This window comes from Giraffa tippelskirchi, chromosome 9, assembly GCF_054371585.1.
Source record: "Giraffa tippelskirchi isolate mGirTip1 chromosome 9, T2T-mGirTip1v1.2.pri, whole genome shotgun sequence".
In the NCBI taxonomy this organism is placed as follows: domain Eukaryota; kingdom Metazoa; phylum Chordata; class Mammalia; order Artiodactyla; family Giraffidae; genus Giraffa; species Giraffa tippelskirchi.
This window is the reverse complement of record NC_137283.1, coordinates 37747658-37771770: the sequence shown is the minus strand read 5'-3', so window position 1 is coordinate 37771770 and position 24113 is coordinate 37747658. Positions and strand designations below refer to the sequence as shown.

The window sequence follows — 24113 nt, the reverse complement described above, 5'->3', positions numbered from 1 at the left end:
TTTTGGCCACAAGGTTTGTGGGATCTTAGCTTCCCAACCAGGGATCGATCCTGCAGCCCCTGCATTAGAAGGTGAAATCTTAACCACTGGACCCCCCCGGGAGGTCCCTAATTTTCTTTCTTTATTACTGAAATATATATATATATATATAGAGAGAGAAATTCACAGATGATCAGTGTGCAGCTGAATGAATTTTCACGCTCTTGGAACCAGGCCCCAGATCAAGAAAAATCACTTTCTCCCCAGGACCCCTCTTCCAGTTACCACCTGCCAGGTGTTGGCTTGTAACTGCAAGAGTTTTTCCTGATTTTGTACTTCATTGCAGCAGGATCACAGAGTATATCCTTTCTGTTAAAAGGAAAAAAAACAGGTTTATTTGTCCCAGCATGGTTTGTGTTTGTGAGGTACGTTCATACTCTTCCGTGCCATTGTTGTGTGTTCTGTTAGGTAGTCCCTTATTGACTGGCATCTGGGTAATGCCCAATTTGGGGTTATTGAAAACAACCCGTGCGCTAATGTATTTGGGTTTTTTCCTTTCCTTTTTCCCCCCATTAACTACTTTTTAAAGACATATGATTGATTAGGGGACCTGTTGTATGTCAGCTATTGTAGGAAGCACTTTACTTATTTTATTTAATCCTCATTGTAGCCCAGTGGCGTGTTTCTGATCCTCAGTTTCCTGTTAAGCTGCTAAGACTCAGAGAGAGTGACTAACTTCATCTGAGTCACACAGCTAAAAAATAGGAGAGCTACAACTTACTCCCTCTTTCTGGAGTCCATGAAAAGGGACCAACTGTAGCCAGATGCTTAACCTACCCCATTTGTGTACAAACTTAACACTGAACTTTTAAGAAATAGCTTGCGAATCACACATAGTAAATCCTTCACTGATGGAAGCAAGTCCCTGAACTTTTCCCTACCAGGAAACAGCTGAAAAAGTTAAATGTTTATTTGACTAATCAGATGCAGAAATTAAAAAAAAAAAAAAAAAAAAAACAACTAATAAAGAGACAACGGCATAAACAACTTACACACAAGAGACTTTTGAAAGGGATTCCCCCAAACACCTTGATACACAATTGTATAGGAGTCGTAGCACTACGGTACACATGGGGTTCTTCTTCCCCCCAAATTTGGATTCCTGCTGTTTATAGTTGAAGATAATTCCACATTACAGGGCAGGGGAAAAAAGGGAAATAATTAAGGATTGGTGCACTCCATGGTTAATGATATTTTATAAAGCAAATGTTTCAGAATGTTTATTTAAATGCTGCCTTGCCTGTAAAGATGTTGAATACCATCTATTCTTTGGGTCAAGTTTCTTCTAAAAATATTCTTCGAATGAAGGCTGTGTGAAGCCCACACATAGGTTTCTTTGCTACACCTTGTGGCATGACTCATTGGGATTGTTGGCTGGTCCATGGAAACAATTTATTTTCACCTGAATTTGCATATCTCTTCTGGTCTAAAGAAAGTAATAAAGATACGTAGTAATAAAAACTGAGGGCTATGGAGTTTCTTCTTACTTTTCCCAAGCATGCGAGTAGTGTTTCTTTATTACAACCATCCCATGAGGTAAGTATTACCTCTGTTTGACAGAAGGGGACACCGAGCCTTAGAGACTTCAGGCGTCTTCCGTATACAAATCAGGTCTGATTTTGTGGCCCACGTCATTTGGTCTTCATTTTATATCACCCAGTTGTGTTGTCTGTCAGTTTCATGGATATTTTTCTGTAGGTTGCAAGAGTGTGAACTGGGTTGTAATAGGGCTTACATTCTCCAGGGGAGAACCTTGTTAGAAAGAGACAAATGAAGAGGATAAAGCTCAGAGCTCAAAGAAACTCAAAAAGGAATGAAGTTACAGAACAGTTTTATAAGGTGAAGCACAGAGACATATATCTATATCTGGATACATTTTGCTTAAGATCAGTAGTGACATTTAGGGTTGTATTAGTGAGAGTTCGCCAGAGAAATGAGACCAATGTGAGAGAGACAAAGAGGCTGAGATTTTAAGGACGTGGTTGTGTCTCAGTTGTGGAGTTAGGCGAGTACGAAATATGCAAAGCGGGCTGGAAATTTCAGTCTTGATGAAGAGTTGTGTTGAAGAGTTGATGTTGCAGGCTGAAGACTGAAGGCTGGAAACTCAGGCAGAATTTCTCTGTTGCAGTCTGGAAACAGAATTCCTACCTCTTCCTCAGGTTTCAAGTGATTGGATGTGGCTCCCACAGTATGGAGAGTCTAGTGATGTAAACAGTAATCACACTTAAAACAATACCTTCACAGCAACACGTGGAATGCTGTTGGATCAAACAAGTGGGTGGCATAGCCAGGGCAAAGTCGACACGTTAAAATTAACCCTCACAGAGGATAAAAATATAATCATGACGCTTTTAAAAAAAAGTAACTGGGAGTAAAGACTGTTGATTGATAGAAAAGAAAATACCTACACCATAGTTATGAATTCAGAGTATTCCTTATTTAGTGTACATAGTGGATGTTTATAATTTTTCTCCATGATTTAGGTGACTAGATTTTCTTTTGTTGGAGCATTAAAATTTTAGGCTAGAGCTGCTTGGGTAGAAAACAGTTTGAAATTCCTTCAAGATTAAAGAGAAAGGAATGTTGCCAGTGTTTAGCAGAACCGTACCTGGTTCCACTTAGTCATTTCGTAATGATTTTGGGTTATATTTGCACCTTCTTGAACATTTTCTCCAGCAGTGTTAAGTCCATTCATTCTCTTAATATCCTTATCTCTCTTTGCTACTCATCTCGCTGTGTAATTTATTCCTGGAAATATACCTCAATGTAATGACTGTGACTTTATCATTCGACTGCCCTTGCTTCCAGTCGTCCAGAGCCCCCACTCATTTCATTCATTCCACGAATGAGTTAATGGTATTTACAAGAACAGCACTGTTGAAGACAAAGTCTTTAACTAAGCAAGTAGCCTTCCTGCCCTCCTCGGTCTTCCTGTCTGATGTCAATGGCAGAATGAAGGAATCGTTGAATGTGTGTGATCTGGCTCTTCAGTTGTTAAGGTACAGCATAATCTAAAAATAAAGTTAGAGTAAGAACTTGTTATCCTAAACTTTGTGACATCATCATTTGCAAATCATCCCACAAGTAGAACCAGCAGATCATTAACTGTGTTTGGATTTTTTCTTTGTCTTTACTACACATTTTTATCCTTGGTTGACTTTCTTGTCCACTACTATATTCTCAACTGGCTGACTACATGGTAGCCCCAAACACGATCAGAAAAATACATTTCACCTCTTCAGTCCTGTTATGTATTGCCTCCTCGGTGACTTTCAATTCTGCTGTTGCCCTTTTTGTCACCGTCTTTATCTCACCGTGTTTATGTCTCATTTGTTCTTTTCCTGTAGCTTTTCCTATGTGTTCTTCTATTCTATTAAAGATGAACAGCAGTATCCTGGAAGTGTCTGGTGAATCTACCAGTATATTGCCTATCCTCTGGGCTGTCTGCATGCCATTTCCTTAATTCATCATGAATTTTTCTTAGTTCATGTATGTGGGAGGGGGGTGCACACTGGAGAAATATGTGTTCTGAGAGGAAATTAAAATGTAGAGCTTTCTGAATCACCAAGGACAGTGGTGTTGGGTTTCCCAGTCTTGCATTGGAATCATTTCCTCTTGCTGCCGTTACAACAGGGATATGAGAGCTGATTTAAACAAACAGCTACAACATTAGAAAATAGGAAGTCCAACTTCAGCAAAATCTCCCCCAACCGATCCGTTCCCTGTATTATTCTATATTCATTTAATATATGCCTCACATGACCCTGAACCATTTACTACCTTATGCTTTATTGTGGTACATTTACATATGACTCAACCTGAATCTAATCATGAGAAACCATGAAACTGACCCCATTTCTACTTAATAACTGGCCTGCACCCTTCAAACTACCCAAAAAAGAAAAAGGCCGAGTAACTGTCCCAAATGAAAGTTGGGTGTCAGAGGGGTCATTATAAAGAGATGTGGCAACTGAATGCAAAGTTTGGTCCTCTGTTAGATTCCTGGACCAAGATACAAATAATGATCTGTAATGGACTTTATTTGGACACTTGCCAAAAGTTGAAAATGGACTGTGAATATGATTAATAGTATTATATCAAAGTAAAACTTGCTAATTTTAATAATTTTACCGTGGATATATAAAAGAATATTCTTATTCTTAGAAACAGTACACTTAAGTATGTGTTGGTAAAGGGGCATATTTTCTCCCACTTACTATTAAATGATTCAGGGGAAATGTTTGTGGAGAGAGAGGAAACATGCAAATAAGGTAAAATATAAATAATTGGTGGTCCGGGTAAAGGATATAGGGGACACTTACTAGATTTCTTTATTGCCCAGTTTCTCGGATCTTTTCTTCAGCTTCTGTTCACCATGTTTCTTCAGAAGGAGGATTTCTATGCGCTCAGCATCACTTTAGCTAACATAATTAGAAAGAACCACTTTGGGGAAGGCTGAAGGAATGCTCCGAACATGGCACTTGCAAGCAGATGTAGAAAATGGATGGGCTACTCAAAATGCTCAGTAGCTACCATGACCGCTCCCAAAATGTTTTTGTAAAATAAGTTTCCAGACTATGCCTGGATTTGTCTCGTCAATGGTAACAACAAAATAATTCAAAGTCCAATCCCTCAGCAAAACTCCATCTGCTTACTTTCACATTGACGATATCTTTAAAAGTTAACAAAATTCAGTAGATTACAACTTGAGAAAGATAATTGATGGCAAGGTAAATTGATATTTCAGACCTATGGCTGCTGTTCTCTTTATGAGACATTTTATTATCCTGATGGGTGGAGCCATGACTCAAAGACATTTTCTAAAAATGAATTTCCTCACCCAGTTGTAAATGAAAATGCCCTTGAAGAGGTTTGAAAGTATTTTGTATCACACACTATTCAGGTGATGCATTAAACAATGCCGCCTCTGTTCCTGGACTGAAGAATAAGAAAACCTTGTGTGAACTTACTTCATCTGAGAGTCTGGGTTTTAAAAGGAAAGTGAAGTGTAATTTTCTGAATATACTTGTGCAGAGTTTCTTTCTTGGGTTAGTTTCATTGTCCCCAGAGCAATTCACCCAGTATTAAACTATTTTAATCTGCACCTCATTGAATGCATTTTTCTCAGAGTAAATTCATGATGTCTGTAGCTGTCCAGACATAAAGGTAACACATTTGTAAGTGGGTGGTGCTAGCGTCAATGGAAATTCACAGTCTAAGGAGAACAGTTCTGCATAAGAAAGAATAATGTCCAAAAGAATCTACCGTCCTCCAGTCCACTTGGGTGTCTGACTTTTCCTAGAAAGTGTCCTGATTTAGGCTCCCTGATCACACCCTTCAGGGAAAAAAATGTCAGCTCGTTCATAACATGTGGGTGAATTCAGTCAGCAGGACTCTTTGTGTTTGACCTGTATTTCAGCGAGTCTGTCTGACTTCCTTTTTCCCACTGGGTAGTTTAACACCAAGTCTCCATATTCCATCTGGGGTGTGGTTGTTCAGAAAATAGCATCGTGTCATTTGGGAAAGTGGAAAAAGAAAGGTCATAGAAGAGAACCAATGATAGCAGGAGTTTTGATTTTCTGTAAGGAGTAGGAGTGATTCAGGAAGATTCAGTGGAATTATACTTCTGTTAGAAATCTTAAGATGCCTGCCAGGTGTTAATGTGATGATGATGGTGCTTTGTGGACCTGTAAGGTCCAGGCATAGTGCACACACTGTATTCTACACTGACATGTTTAATCCGCACACTTATCTTACCAAAGGTAAGAATGTGGTTCTATACACAAGGAATGATGCTTAGAAATTAGCTTATTTGCCTGAGATCTCACATGCAAGTAAATGAGGAAGCTGGAATTAGGGGCCCAGATCTTTTATTCTTATCTCATATGTAGTCTCTCAAGAACACTCTGTAATCTGTTTTTGTTCTCTGAATTGTATTAGATATCAAGTAATGTTCAGGCATTCAAATTGTATAATGATTTTAAGTTGATTTACCTTAAAGGATGAGAAGCCCTTGCCAAACGTCAGAGAATGTATTCAAGGTTGGGATGAGAGCACTTGGGTTTTGCACTCTTCACTGATGTTTTTGTCTTAACCAAGAGAGCATCAAGTTTATGAAGCACTTTCTTCATGTGTAACTGAGTGTAGTCATTTCTGCCCAGTCTTCACAGGGATTGTTAGATGGATTAAGTGAAATCAGGAATGGGATGGCTTTTTGCGAAGTGTAAAATCAAGATTATTATCATCATCATTACCATTAAATTTTTGTGGATTGACTAAAATAGCCCATATTGGTTATTTCTTAAAGCTGAGAACCCCCATCAAATTCTTGTCATTAAAATGATACTTGTCTATAAAGGTGTGTCCATTTAAGTATTTAAAATTTTAACATGTGGACTGAATCTCACAGCCTTGATTTTCTACCTCAGCCTGTTTTAACTCCATTAAAATATGGCTTCTTAGTAGGAAGCGTTCACCATGACATGAGTATTAGGTAATAAGGTGTTGGATGTTATTTTTGTGTATGTGTGACCTGAAGGCATCGTAGTTATGTGAAAAGACATGTGTTTTATTGATATCTACTGAAGTATGTAGGAGTAAAATGATAAAATGTCTAGGGTTTGCTGTCAAATACATTAGCAAAGAGAAATATGGATAGATGAATACATTGGTCAAAATCTTATTATGTTGGGGAATCTGAGTACACTGTACTATTCTCTCTACTTCTGCATAGGTTTTCCTAGTATATTCTCCTAATATGTTTTTTATTGTTCTTTTTACAGATGCAGATTTTCTTTTACAATCCAGATGATTTTGACAGCTTTCAAACCGCCATTTCTGAAAACAGAATAATCGGAGCTATGGCTGTATTTTTTCAAGTAAGTTAACAGTGGCTCAAGTACTTCAACCAGAGTTCTTTGAGTATTTTTTTTAATTCACCAAATTGTCCCATGTTTAATGAATGCATCTGTTTTCTAGTTCACACATGTCTAAATGAAAGATATTTCATATTGTCTAATATGTGATTTAAAATGTAAATAAGTATGTTTAGAAACATAATGAAAAATTTTGCATGAATTATTCTGATTTTATTGCTACTTGACTGGTGCACAGATTGAAGAACACATTTATCATCTAAGCTACTTCACTCCTGAAGTGTTTTGAACAGGTTCCTTCAGGATGTTAAGAGGCTGATGTTTTAAAAAAAAGGTGGTTTTCTTTGGAGCAACTTTAAAATTTGACATTACTTGCTAGTAGATTAATAAATCGCATCAGTCATTTCCTAAAGAGACTTCATTTCTCCCCCCTCATTCCCCTCCAGAAATCCCCATGGTAACTAAAATTTTTATTGAGACTGTTTCCAAGTTAGTATGTTTATGATCTCCCAGACTCTCTTTCTCTTTTTTGTTGTGTTTGTATTAAGGAGTTTTCCTGGCTCATGTGTTGATTCCATATCTAGAAGTGAAACATTGCATCCTTCCATAGATAATACTGTCCAGGCTTCTTGGTGTTGATCAGTGGGTATCTTAACCAAGTAGCCTAGAGGAGACCTGGTGCTTTTTTTGTGTGGGAAGGTAATCTGAGTAGGAGGTGTATGGCTTGTTTTTCAGTCTAGCAATTTGCCTAAAGACCACTTACAAGTGTTCCTTTTACCAGTGAGTCATCATGGGGAAATTATGTCTTTCTGACAACTCAAAGGAACATGAAAGACATTAGAACCTTCTTAAATATGTATCTTTAACCTCCACCTTTTGAGGCAAGCTTCTTTGTCATCGAGATAGAGCCACTCTTGTGCGGAGTGTGTTAATTTCACTGCCCTTTTTAGTGAGGGACACAGAATGGACAATTCTCTTTACTATTTGTCTCTCTCTCTTAACACCCCTCTCCCTTTCTTTTCTTGGATAAAAACTCAAAGGGGATGTGATTTTTGAAAAATTGAAAAGCCTAATATTCTATCCATACTTCAGAAACAATAAGAGTGGCGTTCTACAGCATTGATTATGACGCTGATTTTCATACTAAGGTTTCCGACCTAGTAATGTGCCATGAAATCGTTTCAGTGAGTCTTCACCAGCATTTTTAAAATAAATAGAATAATACAGAACAGAAAGTATTGAAGTGTACCACACATAGTAAGGGTAAATAATTTTTTTGAACTTGTTTTTTCATTCCTCATACACAGGCATGGAAACAATTGGGTCATTATATGAAACGTGTTTCTCATCTGTGGGTGATACTGAAATATTTTGAAATATTTTGTTTACACTGTGTATTATGATAATCTGCTCATTGTTCCTACTGTTTTCCCAGGCATCTCTTCCCCTGATTATTTCCATGAACCACAGTAGAACGTAGTGTTTTAAAAGCTTATTCAGTGGAGTCAAAAATACATGCATTTGAATCTCATCTTTTCCACTTAACTGCATAATGGTGATGTAGTTGTTTAAACTTTTTGTTTTGTTTTATTTTATTTTTTTGATCACACCATGTGGCCTACAGCATCTTAGTTCTCAGATCAGGGATCAAACCTATGCATTAGGCATTGAAAGCACTGAGGCCTACCCCTGGACTGCTAGGGAATTTCTAAACTTTTCAACCACAGCATTGTTATCTGTGAAATGAGGATGGCAACTTCTACATCATCAAGACTGTAGTCGTTAAATGAAGTCCCTAGTGTGGGTCTTGGCACGTAATAGACATTTGGTAAATGCCAAACAAAATATGTACCCATATCCAGCCACTTCTGTTTCTATGAGATGGAGACCCCATGGAGTATGTGTTTTCTCTGCATAAACAGAAGTCTATTCTGGGCACAGCCCTGCTAGCCATTCACTTGGGTTCTGTCATAACCCCTTCTGCATCTAAACTGTGATAGATTTGTGGTCGGCATTACTGAGGTTACTTGAACTTCTCCAACTGTTTGCACTTGTGTATGTGTGAGCGTGCTCTCAGTCATGTTCAACTCTTTGCAGCCCCTTGGATTGTGTAGCCCATCAAACTTCTCTGTCCATGGACTTTTCCAGGCTAGAAAACTGGAGTGGGTTGCCATTTGCTCCTCGAGGATCTTCCTGAGCCAGGGATCAAACCTGTGTCTCTTGCATCTCTTGCATTAGCAGGCAGATTCTTTACCACTGTGCCACCTGAGAAGCCCTTCCACTTATATAGTTATTCCTTACTTTTTATCACTCTCCTCTTAGCACGTTGTTTTTCGTATTGCTGTATCTCTACTCCTGCAGTGCTGCTGCATATCTACCCTTTCCTCCTTTTCTGTCATGCCTACCCATGCCTTGTCCAACCCAGTTCTATTAATACTTTATAGGTCACCTTTTTTGTAGTAAAATAAAATTTAAAAATGTTATTTATGAGTACTGGAAAGTCTGTTTCACAGCATGCTCTGCCCAAAAGGCTTCTATTTTTCCAGCTCTAGAAAGTCTTCTTAAATGTAAGACCAGTTAGACTATGGGCAGGGGAGGCACATTGGTGTAAAAACTAGCAAAAGACCTCAGTGTGAAATCTAGGCTTTGGATTTTTAAAGTATTTCCAGGACACAGTGCTCACTCACATACAAAGAAATATAATGTGTATTTCATCTGGTTAGTCCTCTAAGTTTTGGCTTGCAGTCCTGTAGACACAAAATAGAGGGCAGATAATAAAAAATAGAATAGTTTTTTTTTTTTTTTTTTTTTTAGATAGCAGCTGTGTAGAGCTGCTTTCTTTGTTTTCCTTGTAAGTCCACATGCACATCTATACATCTGCGTTCACACTATGTCATAGCAGTGGAAAGAAGATGATATTATTGCTCTTTTAATTTGGCAGTCTTTTTAGAACCTGTATTTTGAGATCTTTGTGTTTTGAATCTTTCTAATAAGAATGCTTGATTTGGGACTTTGGTATTTTTTCCCCCAGGTAAAGAAATCTTGATATATATTTCCAAATTCAATCCTAGTACCTTCCATTTTGGTCTTAAAGAAGTAGTTATCATTCTCTCGGGAATGATTCGATGACATGTATGGTATCACTTACTATACATTAAATAGATGTAATAAGTGTAGTCACCTCCTGCCCACTAGGAGTGGGTCATAGTCCCATGTGATAATGGCTCGAAAGAGGTGAGAGGAGAAGGTCTCCTACTCATGAATTGGCTGTACTCTGCTCTGGTGCTCATAAACGCACAGATTCATTGTTGAGAATCACAGGACGTGAATGACCTACAAGTGCATGTCTAGGCAAGGCTAAGTTCTGTGTAGATGCTCTGGCTTTGATGCCAACCTACTCCACACACTAGAATAATTTTCTCACAATTTCAATTTTTCATTATCTGTGTTTCTTTTTTTTCCCCCTTATCATCTGCCTGTTACTCCAAGGAGATTTGGCTCTCTTACTGCCTTTGCTGTGGTTAGGTATGATGAGGTTCTTAATGTTTCCAAAACACCAAAGCACACACACACCTAGCAGACACATGGTCGACCAGGGAACGTGTTGGCCGAGTGCAGGTGGTCCTGTTGTAGCTCATGGACATAATGATGGATGCTCCATCGTGTTTACAATTATTTTCTTCAGTTCAACATGGAAGATTTCACATAAGATTTCCTGATGATGATGTAACAGTTGAGATCTGAGTAGTGACTGTCTCCTTTGGAGGGGGTGTGAATTTCCATGGTAATAACACATTCTCTAGGCAGTTTCCATGACTTCACTGTCAGCCTGACCTTGAGTTCATGACCCCAGCCTGGGCCCCAGTAACTTTGAACAGTGCCTGACATCTTTTGGTTGTGGACAGAATTGAAGGTCAGTCTCAATGTGGAAATGTAGTGAGCCAGATTTCCCCTGAGTGCTTTGTGTGAACACCAGTAAAGGAAGGATCGCCTCCAGGTACAGAGCAGAGGCAGAGCAAATCATGGCAGCCCCACCAGGTTTTACACTTTTGGGCCCGCACAGTGCTAAACGGTGCATTCATTTCATAGGTAACTACTGCTGAGTGCAATGTTACAGGTTTCCAACACATGTTACTAAATGCATCTGGAGAAAGAACAGCCTTTTTCCTGTTCACACACCTTTGGGATAGTGGCCCTCTGGAAGATAAAGGAGAAAGGAAGGGTCATGTTTGATTTTAAAAGATTTTTTAAATAAAATAAGGTAAAATAAGAAATAGGCAAGGGATGAAGATTCTTGTTAAACCACTAAGAGGATAAATAGATGCTTGTTTAGCTAATTTATTAGTACAAAAAATAAGTATTTTCTGTTTGTTAAAATAGAATCTTCTCTATTCGGAGAAGGCAATGGCACCCCACTCCAGTACTCTTGCCTGGAAAATCCCATGGATGGAGGAGCCTGGTAGACTACAGTCCATGCGGTCGCTAAGAGTCGGACACGACTGAGCGACTTCACTTTCACTTTTCCCTTTCATGCACTGGAGAAGGAAATGGCAACCCACTCCAGTATTCTTGCCTGGAGAATCCCAGGGACGGTGGAGCCTGGTGGGCTGCCATCTATGGGGTCGCACAGAGTCGGACACGACTGAAGCGACTTAGCAGCAGTAGCAGCAGCAGAAATGTAAAAAGCTAAAAGTCATCAAAATGCTCTTTTAATGTATTCTCATATTTGGATAACACACCGATTGGGTTCTCTCTTTGAAGAAGAAGGATGAAAGCCTGTGTTTATAGGACAGTTGAAATGACAGTGGACTGATTAGGCAATTTGTTGACGATACTTTGTTTTGAAAATAACTCAAAAAGGTTTAATTAATTTTGATGTAAAGTTACAAATCTTCCTTGACAAGTTGAGGTTTCGTCCTGGTAAATGTGTTGTAAATTTAAAACGTAGCAAGTTGAAAATACATTTAATACACCTAACTTACTGAACATGGAACCATCATAGCTTGGCCCCGCCTACCTTAAATGTGCTTAGCATACTTACATTAGCCAATGGTTGAACCCGTTTATCTAACACAAAGCCTGTTATTGTTAACAAAATGTATAACACAGCATGAAGTTTTCATTGTCTTGTGGAATTTACTGAATACTGAAAGGGAAAAAAGGAAGGGGCATCTGATACAGAAAGGTTGTATGTGTATTGGTTATTTACCCTGTGATCACGTGACCGACAGGGAGCTGTGGCTCACTGCCTTGCCTATCATCAGAAGACAGTTTATCTTACCATCTCACTAGCTTGGGAAAAGACCAAAATTCGAAATAATGTGTATCACTTTCACAGCATCATCAAGTCAAAATTATAAGTTAGGAACTCTCTGTATAGAGCAGAGACTACTCAATTCTCAGAGTGACCTTATGTTTAACTTGACCTGTATTTTTTTAAAATCAAGACTCTTGTCATCGCCCTTGAAATTGGGTTCTGGTTTGATTTTTCTTTCTTGCACTCTGTTTCTTCATCATTTCTCTTTGAACTGTTTCCTCCATTATCCCCATGAGCATCATAATGCCTTTGAACCATGCAACCATCTTAATGACTTTCAATCTGTTGCTTATAGAAGTTTGGGATTCCCAAGCTTGTAAAATTTCGATTTTATAGGTTTGATTTTTGTGGTGTTTTTTTTTTTTTCTTTTGAGGAAGGACATGATTATCTTTGAATATGTGATGGCGAAGGAATCTCATTTGTATTGCTACCCAGTTGCCATTGTTAGTTAAATACCAGAAATTTTATTTATATTTCCTGATTCTATTGAACTTTAGAATTATAAATGAATGATTCTTTAAAAGCATCTATATTTAGAAACTTTTCTCAGGTGGTTTTCTTTTCAGCTTCTTTGTTAGACCTTGTTGGGTATAATCACTTCTGAATCTTTGCATCAGACACAAAGAAAATTTTTATCGTGTCTGCATCCAGGGACCCCATCAATAGCATATTTCTTATACATTCAAGAAATAAGTTGATGTATTTATAGGTTGTCTTATAGTACTTCTTTTTGACAACCTGTCTTCAGCAACTCCATTGAAGCTTTTTTCATTTAATACTAAGTTCTACTTCTTCCCGGAGCATTGAGCCCCTTTGCACAAGTATTTTTTTTTTTTTTTTTCCTATTCAAATTTCTATCTGCAGACGGACTGCTGTCATTGGATTTTCGCTAAGGTCTGTTGCTCATGCATTTGGGCCTTCCTCACTCTGTCCTTCCTTCATAGTTGAAAGCAAACCTCAAAACTCAAATGTTTCCAGAGTTGCTAACCCATTCTTTATATCACTCAGTGGTGCAGACTGCTTAATTGTCTGTCTCCATCTGGAAAGGCTTACTAATTAAATGAAATGGCAGCACCTGGGATTATTTATAGACGTGGAGAAGGCAGGAGGAGCTCTTGATGACTCATCCAGGGCGGGCAAGGAAGGCTTTTTCTCCACTTCCCTGGGTCTCCCCCCACCAAAGGAGCTGTGATTTGTCCTTCCTCTAACCCACTATTTCTCTTATCACTCCATCTCCCAGTCACGCTCTGATTTCAGTCGGTTTCTTCTGACTTTGTACTGTGAATTCACTGAGGACTGGGAACCTCTGCTTACTCATCAAGTGCATCTCTTACGGGTGACTCCCATGGTGGCTTGGTTGTGCACATACTTAGGTGAATTCAGTGCAAACATATTCAGGCTGTCTCGAGTCTTGACTGGAAAGGCGCAAGCTGATAACCTGGTAGCTAAGAAGTGACTCCAAGGGGTCGCAGAAAGAGTCGGACCCAACTTAGTGACTGAACAACAACACTCCCTAATGCCTGTTTCTCATCACTTCTTAAGGAGTGTTGTTGTTGTTTAGTCACTAAGTTGTGTCCCACTCTTTTTGCAACCCCTTGGAGGGTAACCCACCAGGCTCCTCTGTCCATGGAGTTTTCTGGGCAAGAATATTGGAGTGGGTTGCCATTTGCTTCTCAAGGGAATCTTCCCGACCCAGGGATCAAACCCGCATCTCCTTCTTGGCAAGTGGATTCTTTACTACTGAGTCACCTGAGAAGCCCATGAGGGAGTGTAAGACCTGAGAATACTGGGATACCATCTTGGAGGTGGAGGTCCATGTCTTGTTCCTCTGCTCCCTGTCTCACCATCCACCTTTCTCTAGCCCTCACATCAGTGTCTTGACCTCACTTGTTACAGCTCAGGATATTTGTAGTGGATAGGACTAAGTTACAGGAAGCCTTTTAGGATCCCACCACAAGGCTGATGATTTGGGTTTTGGAAAAGCACGTGCCTAGGTAAGTTCATAAGCTTCAGCTGAAAAGGGTGATGGTTTTACAGAAGTGTGAGGTTTTTGAAATGGTGAAGGCCCCTGACCATGAAGATTCTCAGACTGCTGATCCATTGAGGAGGCAGTTCTAACCTGGGACTCCATTGTGTCTAGCATTGCTCTCAACTGTATCTCTGCTTATGCCTGTAGTTGGGAAAAGCATCAGGGCTTGAAACTTCTTAAAAGGAACAGTGCATTCAGAGGACTTAGAGGAGTGTGTTAGTGCCAAGAATATCTGGGTATATCTTATCTGTGTCTGAAATTGTTCTTATAAAGCTTCCCACTGGAAATTCCCTGGCAGTCCAGTGGTTAGGACTCTACTTCCATGGTGGGTGGGTGGGTGGGTGGGTGTTCTATCCCTGGTCCAGGAAGTAAGACCGCGCAGCCAGAGGCATGGCCAATTAAAAAAAAAAAAAATTAAGTTTCCAACCAAAATGATTTTACCTCAGTAGATGATGGGTGGAGAGAGAGGCTTTTTTGGATTGTTTAGCTATTTTTTATTCTACCATGACTGTTTTTCTTGTGCATTTCCTTCCTAGGGTTAGTTTCTTTGTGTTTCAGTGCATCTCTGTGTGTGTCTTTTTTCTTGCTCTTGCTCATTCTGCGGTATGTTAAGGACCTTCTTCCTGTGATTCTTCATTAACATGGCAAATGTATCCTCAGAACTGTAGCTTGTCCTCAAAGTTGTTAGGTAACCATAAGTTTTGAAGAGATGGCCTTTGAATTCTTGCTTTACTAGTAGCATCTTTTTTTCATTGGGAGGTAGGGGAAGACAGATCAAATTAGGTAGATAAAGTATCGAGAAAAGAGTACAAGAATTATGTCTTTATATATCTGTGTAATTTCAGAACGATAAATATTTAATTATAAGAGTATGAATTTCCTATTTGTGAGTTTTAGACCTGGAGTTCCCTCCAGTTTTCTTTTTCCTCCCATCTTTCTACAAAGCACAACACCAGTATAAACCACCCTTTTTTATTTATGGTGACCTAAAGTTACCTTTTCAGTTTTTTTTTTAACCATCCTGAGAAATGGTTTTTCTTTGTTTAATGAACAGCACATTTTTTATCATGGCTATAGATAATTTTCTTTTTTTTTCCTTAACTTACGACTGGTCCTGTGGGCAAGGTGAAATGAGTGCCTCTACCCCATAGAATGAAGGGAGAAAGAAGGGCACAGAGAGAGAGCGAGGAGGAGGAGGAGAAAAGGAAGGCGTAAGAAGGGAAGGAAGGAAAAAAATAGTAAACCCACTACCAAACACCCAGCCAAAAAAAATCCAAGAACTATTTTTGAGTCAGAGACAGTGGATTTGTGTCAGGGACTCGTGATGGATTTTTACAACTTCCTCCTTAGACTGCTTTTGGGGATAATTGAAGTAAACTAATATGATTCTTAATTTATCCCATTCCAGTTGCTGCTGTTTGAATATCATCCTTCTCACATTTTCCACATCCTTGTTTTATCCAGTTATAAGTTCAGTTCTTTCACCACATTGCCTAGAAGTGTAATTTCAGAATGTTTTGGGCTAATTGAGACTTTTTTTTTTAATACACACGCAAGAATTAAAATACATATGTTCCAATTAAACTATTTTAACAGCTAATTGATTTCATAAGACCTACCATTAAGTGAAGGCCAGAGTCATCTTTAATGTTCAGGTGCAATTGTGGAATAGATGTGTGGATGTACAACATTGCATTTATGTCCTATGAGGTATTTTCAGTACATCTCCTGTCTGCAAATGGCCTGTAATTCAAATTTCCTCTTAGTGGACATTATAGAGGACTGTAATTGGCGAAGCATTACATAATTAAGAAACTTTGAAAAAAGACCATGTGAAAATCTTCTTTAATTAAATCATTGCACTTCAAGGACAGTTACCAAGTTCTCTGCCTTTGTACATCACTAAATGGTAGTTTGGATTCTACCATTTACTTTAGAATTTAGATGTTTTGGCCAGTCATCGAATCTGATTGTCATAGTCTCAGATGAAACACTAGGAACTCTATAGTGATCCCATTAAAATGACAGAAGAGAGACTGGCTGTCTGAGACGAAGTGGTTGGCCACAGTCTCATAGCTCTTTGAAATCTACTGAGTTAAGAATTCTAGTTTTGTTATTCTGAATCCAGTTGTCTGATTTTTCTTAAGCTCTGATTTCCCTGAAAGTAGATGTACTGAAGTAGATGTAGATACCTTAACTATTAATAATTAGATCTCTTGGGACAACTCTACACACAAAGCTTCTTGCATCTCAAGGTTAGAAGTGAATGACAACTCTCTTCTTTTCCTTCTCTTTCCTCTAGGTAAACTAGTTGAAAAGATGCTTCTAAATAGAAAGCAAACACTACTAATAAAAGTTAGTGTTTATCACAGACTTAATTCATGTAATCTTCACTGGGACCCCCCCTCAAGATATTATTGTATCCATTTTACTGATGCACAAGGTGAGGCATGGAACTTTTTTCAGTATGAATTACTCAACATCCTATCAGCCAATAAATGTTGGAGCCAGTATTTCAACAGCAGTAGGGTGTCTCCAGGGTCTGTGTTCTTTGTGTAAAACTGAATCAGAAAATCTGGCTATTCTGTTGGAGAGGGTAGAGAAAGAAGTATATATCATTGGTACCAGTTGTTATATATGTATATATACTTTGGAACCTCTCTTAATTTTTCCGGTACCCGAAAGTTATGTTCTCGTAACTTAAAATTTTGTCCTTACTCTTTTTGCCCATAATTAAAACCTTTGATCTCATTCTAAATTCCCTTAGACTCTGTGCCTGTAATTATTTTATCTATTTGATGACAGCTTTTTTTCTTCTGCCTTTTCCCTTTTATGAAAAGGCTATAAAGGGAATTGAATGAATGGTATGGTTAGATAAGGATACTATGAGGGTTAAGATTTGAATAGTCATTTATCAACTATTTTAATGGCAGTGGTTCTTTGGGGGAGGGGTGCAGGGGATTTTCCCCCCAGAGGACCTGAGGCCATGTCTGGCGACACTTCAGTTTGTCACATTGGGGTCTTGGTGCTACTGGCATCTAGTGGATAGAAACCAGGGATACTGCTCAGAATTCTGCAGTGCACAAGAGAGCCCTTCACAACACAGTTTTATCTGGTCCAAATGTCAGCGCTCACATTGAGAAACCCAGCTTTGTGTCAGGACATCAGAAGGTTTCGATCTGAATAGATGTGGGCTATCCGGGCTGCTTGGGTTATTCTGCTAGCTGATGGCTGTAAGAATAACTAAATCATCCCATGCCTGAGAAGTCCCCTAGGACTCTGGTCAACCAGGGTTTAGTTGACTGGATTCTAAGATAAGACTTAAAGATTTAAATGCCTGTTTGCAGGGAAGGAATGAAAACGCAGATAAAGAGAACGGACTTGCGGACCCAGTGGGGGAAGGAAAGAGTGGGATGAATGGAGAAAAGAGCATCAACATATATACACTACCATGTGTAAAGTGTATAGTGAGAAGTCACTGTATAACATCGGGAGCCCAGCCTGGTGCTCTGTGATGACCTTGAGGGGCGGGATGTGGGGAAGGGAGGGAGACTCACAAGGGAGGGGTTATATGTATAAGTGTGACTGATTTGTGTTGTTGGTGGGGCAAAAACCAACACAACGCTGTACAGCAATTTAAATCAACTCTGCTTCTCGGTATTCCAACCTCACCTCAGCCCCTAGAAATGAAAGAACCCAGGGGAAATGTGTTCCCAGGCGCTGCAGTGATTTGTGAAACAAGCACCGATTTAATAGTACATTCACTTAGACCTAGAAAAGTAAACAAAGGTTAAGAGCATGTGCAAATGCCTTTGAACTAGACTTCAGTGGGAGCTGGTTTGAAAAACTCAGGTTTCAAGGAAGCTCCCTGGTGCAGGCTGTTGGAGACTGTGTCTCCGTGAATCACGGGATGCTCTTGTTCCCACGGTCCCTGCGCTTTCCTAGGGCAGGATTTTAAAGCTATTAACGCTGGTTTTATTTCAGAGGTCTGTTACAGCTTCTCTCAAAAGGTTTTGACTCTTTGGCCATCTCGGCATTGTCCCAGAGGAGTGAGGAACCGTCTTGAGCTGGATGAATCTGATTGTTACTCACCTGTGGTGCTGCTGCATCGAGTTGCCCAAATGAGAAGCTTGCAATTCTGAGTTCAAAGTTTACATGAAAACTACTTTGTTTTCTTTGTCTGTAGCATCTTCATATGTATGATACAAGTGCACTTATCTGAAGCCCAGAGCTTTTGTTTCTCTATGTGTTCTGGATGATGCTTACCTGTCTTTTGTTAATATTTTTTGTTTATGGAATGTGCTGAATCTTCTTTGCTGCACAGGATTTCTCTACTTGCGGAGAACAGGGGCTACTCTCTAGTTGAGGTCACAGGCTTCTCATCGTCAGGGCTTGCCGTGTTGTGAAGCATGGGCTTTAGGTGCGAGGACTTCAGTAGTTGTAGCCTCTGGGCTCAGCAGTGCTGCACTTGGGCTCATGCTTGTTACGCATGCTCCTAGCTGCCCCCGGCACGTGGGATCTTCCACCACCAGGGATCAAAACGGTGTCCTCTGTGTTGCAAGGCAGATTCTTAATCACTGGAGCACCAGAGGAGCCCTATCTTTTTTTTTTTTTGGTAGTATTTATTTGGCTGCACTGGCTCTTATTTGCAGTATATGGGATCTTTAGTTGCAGCATGTGGGATCTAGTTCCTTGACTAGGGATTAAACCCGGGCCACCCTGAATCAGGAAAGTGGAGTCTTAGCCATTGGACCGCCAAGGAAATTCCAATACCTGCCTTACTTGAGCATACCTTTGACCCATACTCCCAAAGCGCTTGTCTGGTGCACCACAGGGGTTCTGTGTAAAGACAAACTGTTTTGCACAGCTCTTCTTAGTTGGTAGAAATCTATTCAACTATTTTTCCATGATGTGGTAACAATTGAAGAAGAAACTTAGTTTTATTTATATGAGACTTTTCCTCATTTCTCTAGTATCCACTTATTCCTCTGTCACCTTGATCTTGGTAACACCGTCTGGCCAACTGTGATCTTTTTTTCAGGAATGCAGTCCTGTGGTTTGTGAGAGAAACAGAGACTGTTTGGAGAACTTTCATAATACTTTAACCCTCCTATCTTTCACTTGCAACAAGTAAGCACCCAAATGTGATACAGTAAAACACACAGCGTTTGGGGTGTCCATTATTTTTTAATTGAAGTATAGTTGATTTACAGTGCTGTGTTAATTTCTGCTGTACAGCAGAGTGAATCAGTTTTACAAACACATATCTCCAGTCTTTTTTAGATTCTTTTCCCACATTGGCCATTACAGAGCATTGAGTACAGTTCCCTCTGCTGTACAGTAGGTTCTTATTAGTTACCTGTTTTATACACAGTAGTGTGCATGTGTCAGTCCCAATGTCCCCCTTACCCACAGGTAACCGTGATACTGTTTTCTACATTTGTGACTTATTTCTATTTTGTAAATCACTTTATTTGTATTCTTTTTTTTTTTTTAGGTTCCACATATAAGCAATATCACATGATATTTGTCTTTGTCTGACTTTTCTCACTTAGTATGGCAGTCTCTAGGTCCATCCATGTTGCTGCAAATGGCATTATTTCATTCTTTTTTTTTTTTTTTTTTTTTTTAATGGCTGAGTAACATTCCCTTTGTTTTTTTATTAGGACTGCCTAGCTGTCTTTTGAGAAAGGTGTTAGCATTGAATTCCCCTGCTTTGGGTTTTGTGAGAGTCCTAAACATACTTATACATTGACTTGCCTGAACACATTTATATAGCAGATTCTATTTTTCTCAGTCCTTTGAGTTCTCTGAATATGTATTAAGTTATGTGATTTTTATGTTCATGCAAATTCCTAGGTTGCTGCATATAAAATCATAGAGTTAATTAATTTAGATATCGCTTATTTGGCATCTGGGTTTGTCCAAAGTTGAGGTAAGCTGGAACTTACTTAAGAAAGCATTAATTAGATACATAAGTATTATAGATTGCATTGCAGTGAGAGGAACTACTTAATCTGTGTGTATGAACTGAATATTATCGACCAATTTTATGTAGTATTCATTTGATACCAATCTTTTGGTTCTAACAGAGAACTCTTATATATCATATAAATGGATTTGGTGAGGAGCACTCCTAAAATCACATCAGTGTGAGCCACACGTAATGAAATAATAACCTCTATCTCTAAAGACCTCTTCACGGACTGCAGCCTTGTTGTGGCAAAGGGGCTTGAACCATAAAGAAGGCTGATAAAGAAGCTGAGCACCAAAGAATTGAGGCTTTCGAATTGTGGTGCTGGAGAAGGCTCTTGAGAGTCCCTTGGGCTGCAAGAAGATCAAACCAGTCAATCCTAAAAGAAATCAACCCTGAATGTTCATTGGAAGGACTGATGCTGAAGCTGAAGCTCCAATGCTTTGGCCACCTTATGCGGAGAGCTGAGTCATTGGAAAAGACCTTGATGGTGGGAAAGATTGAAGGCAAAAGAAGAAGGGGACAGCAGAGGATGAGATGGTTAGGTAGCATTACCAACTCAATGGACATATATTTGAGCAAACTCTGGAAGATACTGGAGGACAAAGGGGCCTAGTGTTCATGGCGTGGCAAAGAGTCAGACACGACTTAGTGACTGAACAGCAACAATTTCTAAAGTGATACTCAGTTCAGACTCTTAGATAGTTCCATTCCTGAGTCTTTTTTTATCTGCATTTGTGAGGTCTTACTTGACTTTCTGGAGAAGGCAATGGCACCCCACTCCAGTACTCTTGCCTGGAAAATCCCATGGACCGAGGGGCCTGGTAGGCTACAGTCCATGTGGTCGCTAAGAGTCAGACATGGCTGAGCGACTTCACTTTCACTTTTCCCTTTCATGCACTGGAGAAGGAAATGGCAATCCACTCCAGTATTCTTGCCTGGAGAATCCCAAGGACGGCGGAGCCTGATGGGCTGCCGTCTATGGGGTCGCACAGAGTCGGACACGACTGAAGCGACTTAGCAGCAGCAGCACTTGACTTTCTGCAGGGTTTTCCCAAGCAGCTTGGCGTCCTTGAGCACCATTCTGATAAGATTTCAATGAATTATTTCTATTTTTATGCACCTCTCCAATGGTGGCTGCCAGGCACTAGTTTGTTTTGGGTTTTTTTTGACTACCAGTTATCAGGTTTAGTGCCAGATGTTTCAGAAATGCAAGCAGCTAACTAACACCCATCAGTTACTAGATCGTTCAGGAAAGGAAACGAATGTCTAGGGCCACATCTGAACTTGGCGACCTGGCTACCCTCTTTTGTTCTTTTTTTTTTTAAATGGCAATCAACCTAAAGCTTTGGTTCCTCTCTGTTTTATGTTGTACAGGTGAAAGATGCCCTCATCCCACTAAAGTACTTCAGACAGGTAAAATTCCAAGACTTCTAAAAAAGAATTACAATTTCCAATTCTCTATGAATATAAACAAACAAACAAAAAATAAACCCAGCAGGTGGTAGTTGTGGATCCTGGTCAAGAGACTGTTCTGCCAAGCATTGTATGTGCATTCTCTCTTGTGATGCTCCTGCCAGTCCTCTGAGAAGGAGCTTCTGATTCCAGAACTTTTCTCCAATGCTTAGATTTCCTTTGGCTGTGAAATTAATATTTAGGAAAAAATTTTTGGTAAGGGTTGGCATTTTTGAATGATAGTTCTATCCTAAAATTTAGATTTGCCCCTCACTGGCCTATTCATTTGGACAAAGCTATTCCTTCTCGCACTGCCTCAATTTCTTTGTCCGTAAAATGGAGATACTGCTATCCTGTTGATTTGTCATGAGCTTCAAATAAAATCGTGTCTAGGAAAGTGCTACGGAGAAGGCAGTGGCATCCCACTTCAGTACTCTTTCCTGGAGAATCCCATGGACGGAGGAGCCTGGTAGGCTGCAGTCCATGGGGTCGCTAGGAGTCGGAGACGACTGAGCGACTTCACTTTCACTTTTCACTTTCATGCATTGGAGAAGGAAATGGCAACCCACTCCAGTGTTCTTGCCTGGAGAATCCCAGGGACAGGGGAGCCTGGTGGGCTGCCGTCTGTGGGGTGGCACAGAGTCGGACACGACTGAAGCGACTTAGCAGCAGCAGCAGCAGCAGGAAAGTGCTATGGAGCAGAATTTGAACCACTCTATAAAATTTGTAGTATTTCAATGACTATAAGTAAGTAATCATTTACATGATATTGATAATGAGAACTGGGGTCCAGATGCTAAAATAGAAGATACTTTGTTCTTTTTTAAAAAAAACTTTTTACTTTGTATTGGGGTATAGCCAATTAACAATGCTGTGGTAGTTTCAGCTGAACAGTGAAGGGACTCAGCCATACATACACATGTATCTATTCTGCCCTCAAGCCCTGCTCCAATCCAGGCTGCCAAATAACATTTAGCAGAGTACCCTGTGCTATACGGTAGGTCCTTTTTGGTTCACCGTTTAAAATATAGCAGGGTGTACAGTCTGTCCTAAACTCCCTAACTATCCCTTCCCCTCATCCTTCCTCCCTGCTCCCCAGCAACCATAAATTTGTTCCTTCTCTAGTCTGTGAGTCTGTTTCTGTTTTATAAAGTGAGTTCATTTGTATCATTTCTAAAAGGGAATACTCTGAATGATTGCTTCCCTGTACCCTGAAGCCTAGCCCAGAATAGATACATCAAAATAATCATACTGCTTTGGGCACATCAAGTATCTGCATCTTCCCAGGCTGCTTGTGTTTGGTGGAGGGCGCTTCAGCTCTCTGATTACCTTGAGTGTGAGACAAGGTTCTGAAGTCTAAGTGTTGTTATTGGTGCTGTAATTCAGGAGGAGGTAACCAGATTCAAATTTCCTCAAGGAGCATCTACACATCTCTCTTACTCCTTTAAAGGGGAGCTAAAGTAATTACTCCTAACACCTTGGATGGTGAAATAAATAGTTATTTAATTGGAGCAGCCAGTCAGCTGGGGGAGAAACAAGGAACACATTGACAGGGGCCCAGATGCCTGCTCATGGTGAGTGGGGGGTGCTCTTTGGAAGTCAGAGGACCCCATCAGCTCTGCCCCTAAGTGACTGCTGAATTCCTGGTTGTGAATTTCACTCCAGTGTCAAAGTTGTGAACCAGGTATCCTTTATGTGGCCTTATTTGTGCTGGAAATGCATCCTCTCTTTGGAGATCCTTTATTATTGTCTGCTTGGTTAAAGACACTGCCAGCAATAATGATGGGATTGCTGGAGGCTTCTTAATACTATGGCATGAGAATGACTGCTGGCAATCTGTTTCATCCGTCCCCATGGTCACTGTGCGCCATTCGTTGGGCTGTGAGTGGGAGGCACTTGTCATCTGCATTTTGCGGCTCTAACTCTCTGTTCCTCCTTGTCCAAGGGGATACAGTCAGCCCATACACATGTCCCTCTCTCCTCTCTTGTGGCCATTCCATTGTCTTCTTTGTTCATTCCCTTTGCAAAGCTGCTGAGTCCACATGGTGTCCCATGTACTGTGGGCAGCATGGTGTCCAGAGAATTGAATAGACTATGGACCCTGTCATATGTTATCAAGGACGTGACTCCATGCATACACACATGGATGTGTGCGTGCACACGCATGCACGCGCACACACACACACACCCATGTAAGCTTTTTTAAGACAAGAACCTTTCTCTGTTTGCTGTTACAATCTCACTGCTTACCACAGAGGTATTGTGCTGTGTGCTCAGTCACTCAGTTGTGTCTGAGTCTTTCTGATACCATGGACTGTGACTCACCAGGCTCCTCTGTTCATGGGGTTTTTCAGGCAAAAATACTGGAGTGGGTTGCCATGCCCTTCTCCAGGGTATCTTCCCCACCCAGGGATCGAATCCAC

General features: G+C 40.0%; 1 protein-coding gene across 12 annotated transcripts in view; it reads left to right on the top strand.

Annotated features, from left to right (window-relative positions):
- The window catches only part of PTPRG (protein tyrosine phosphatase receptor type G), a 767420-nt gene that overhangs the window by 527664 nt on the left and 215643 nt on the right, over nucleotides 1-24113 (top strand). For all 12 annotated transcript variants that reach the window (XM_081524560.1, XM_081524557.1, XM_081524554.1 and 9 more), the window contains one exon: nucleotides 6822-6917. In XM_081524560.1, coding sequence (XP_081380686.1) covers nucleotides 6822-6917 — 96 coding nt within the window. The remainder of the gene's footprint in view (nucleotides 1-6821; nucleotides 6918-24113) is intronic.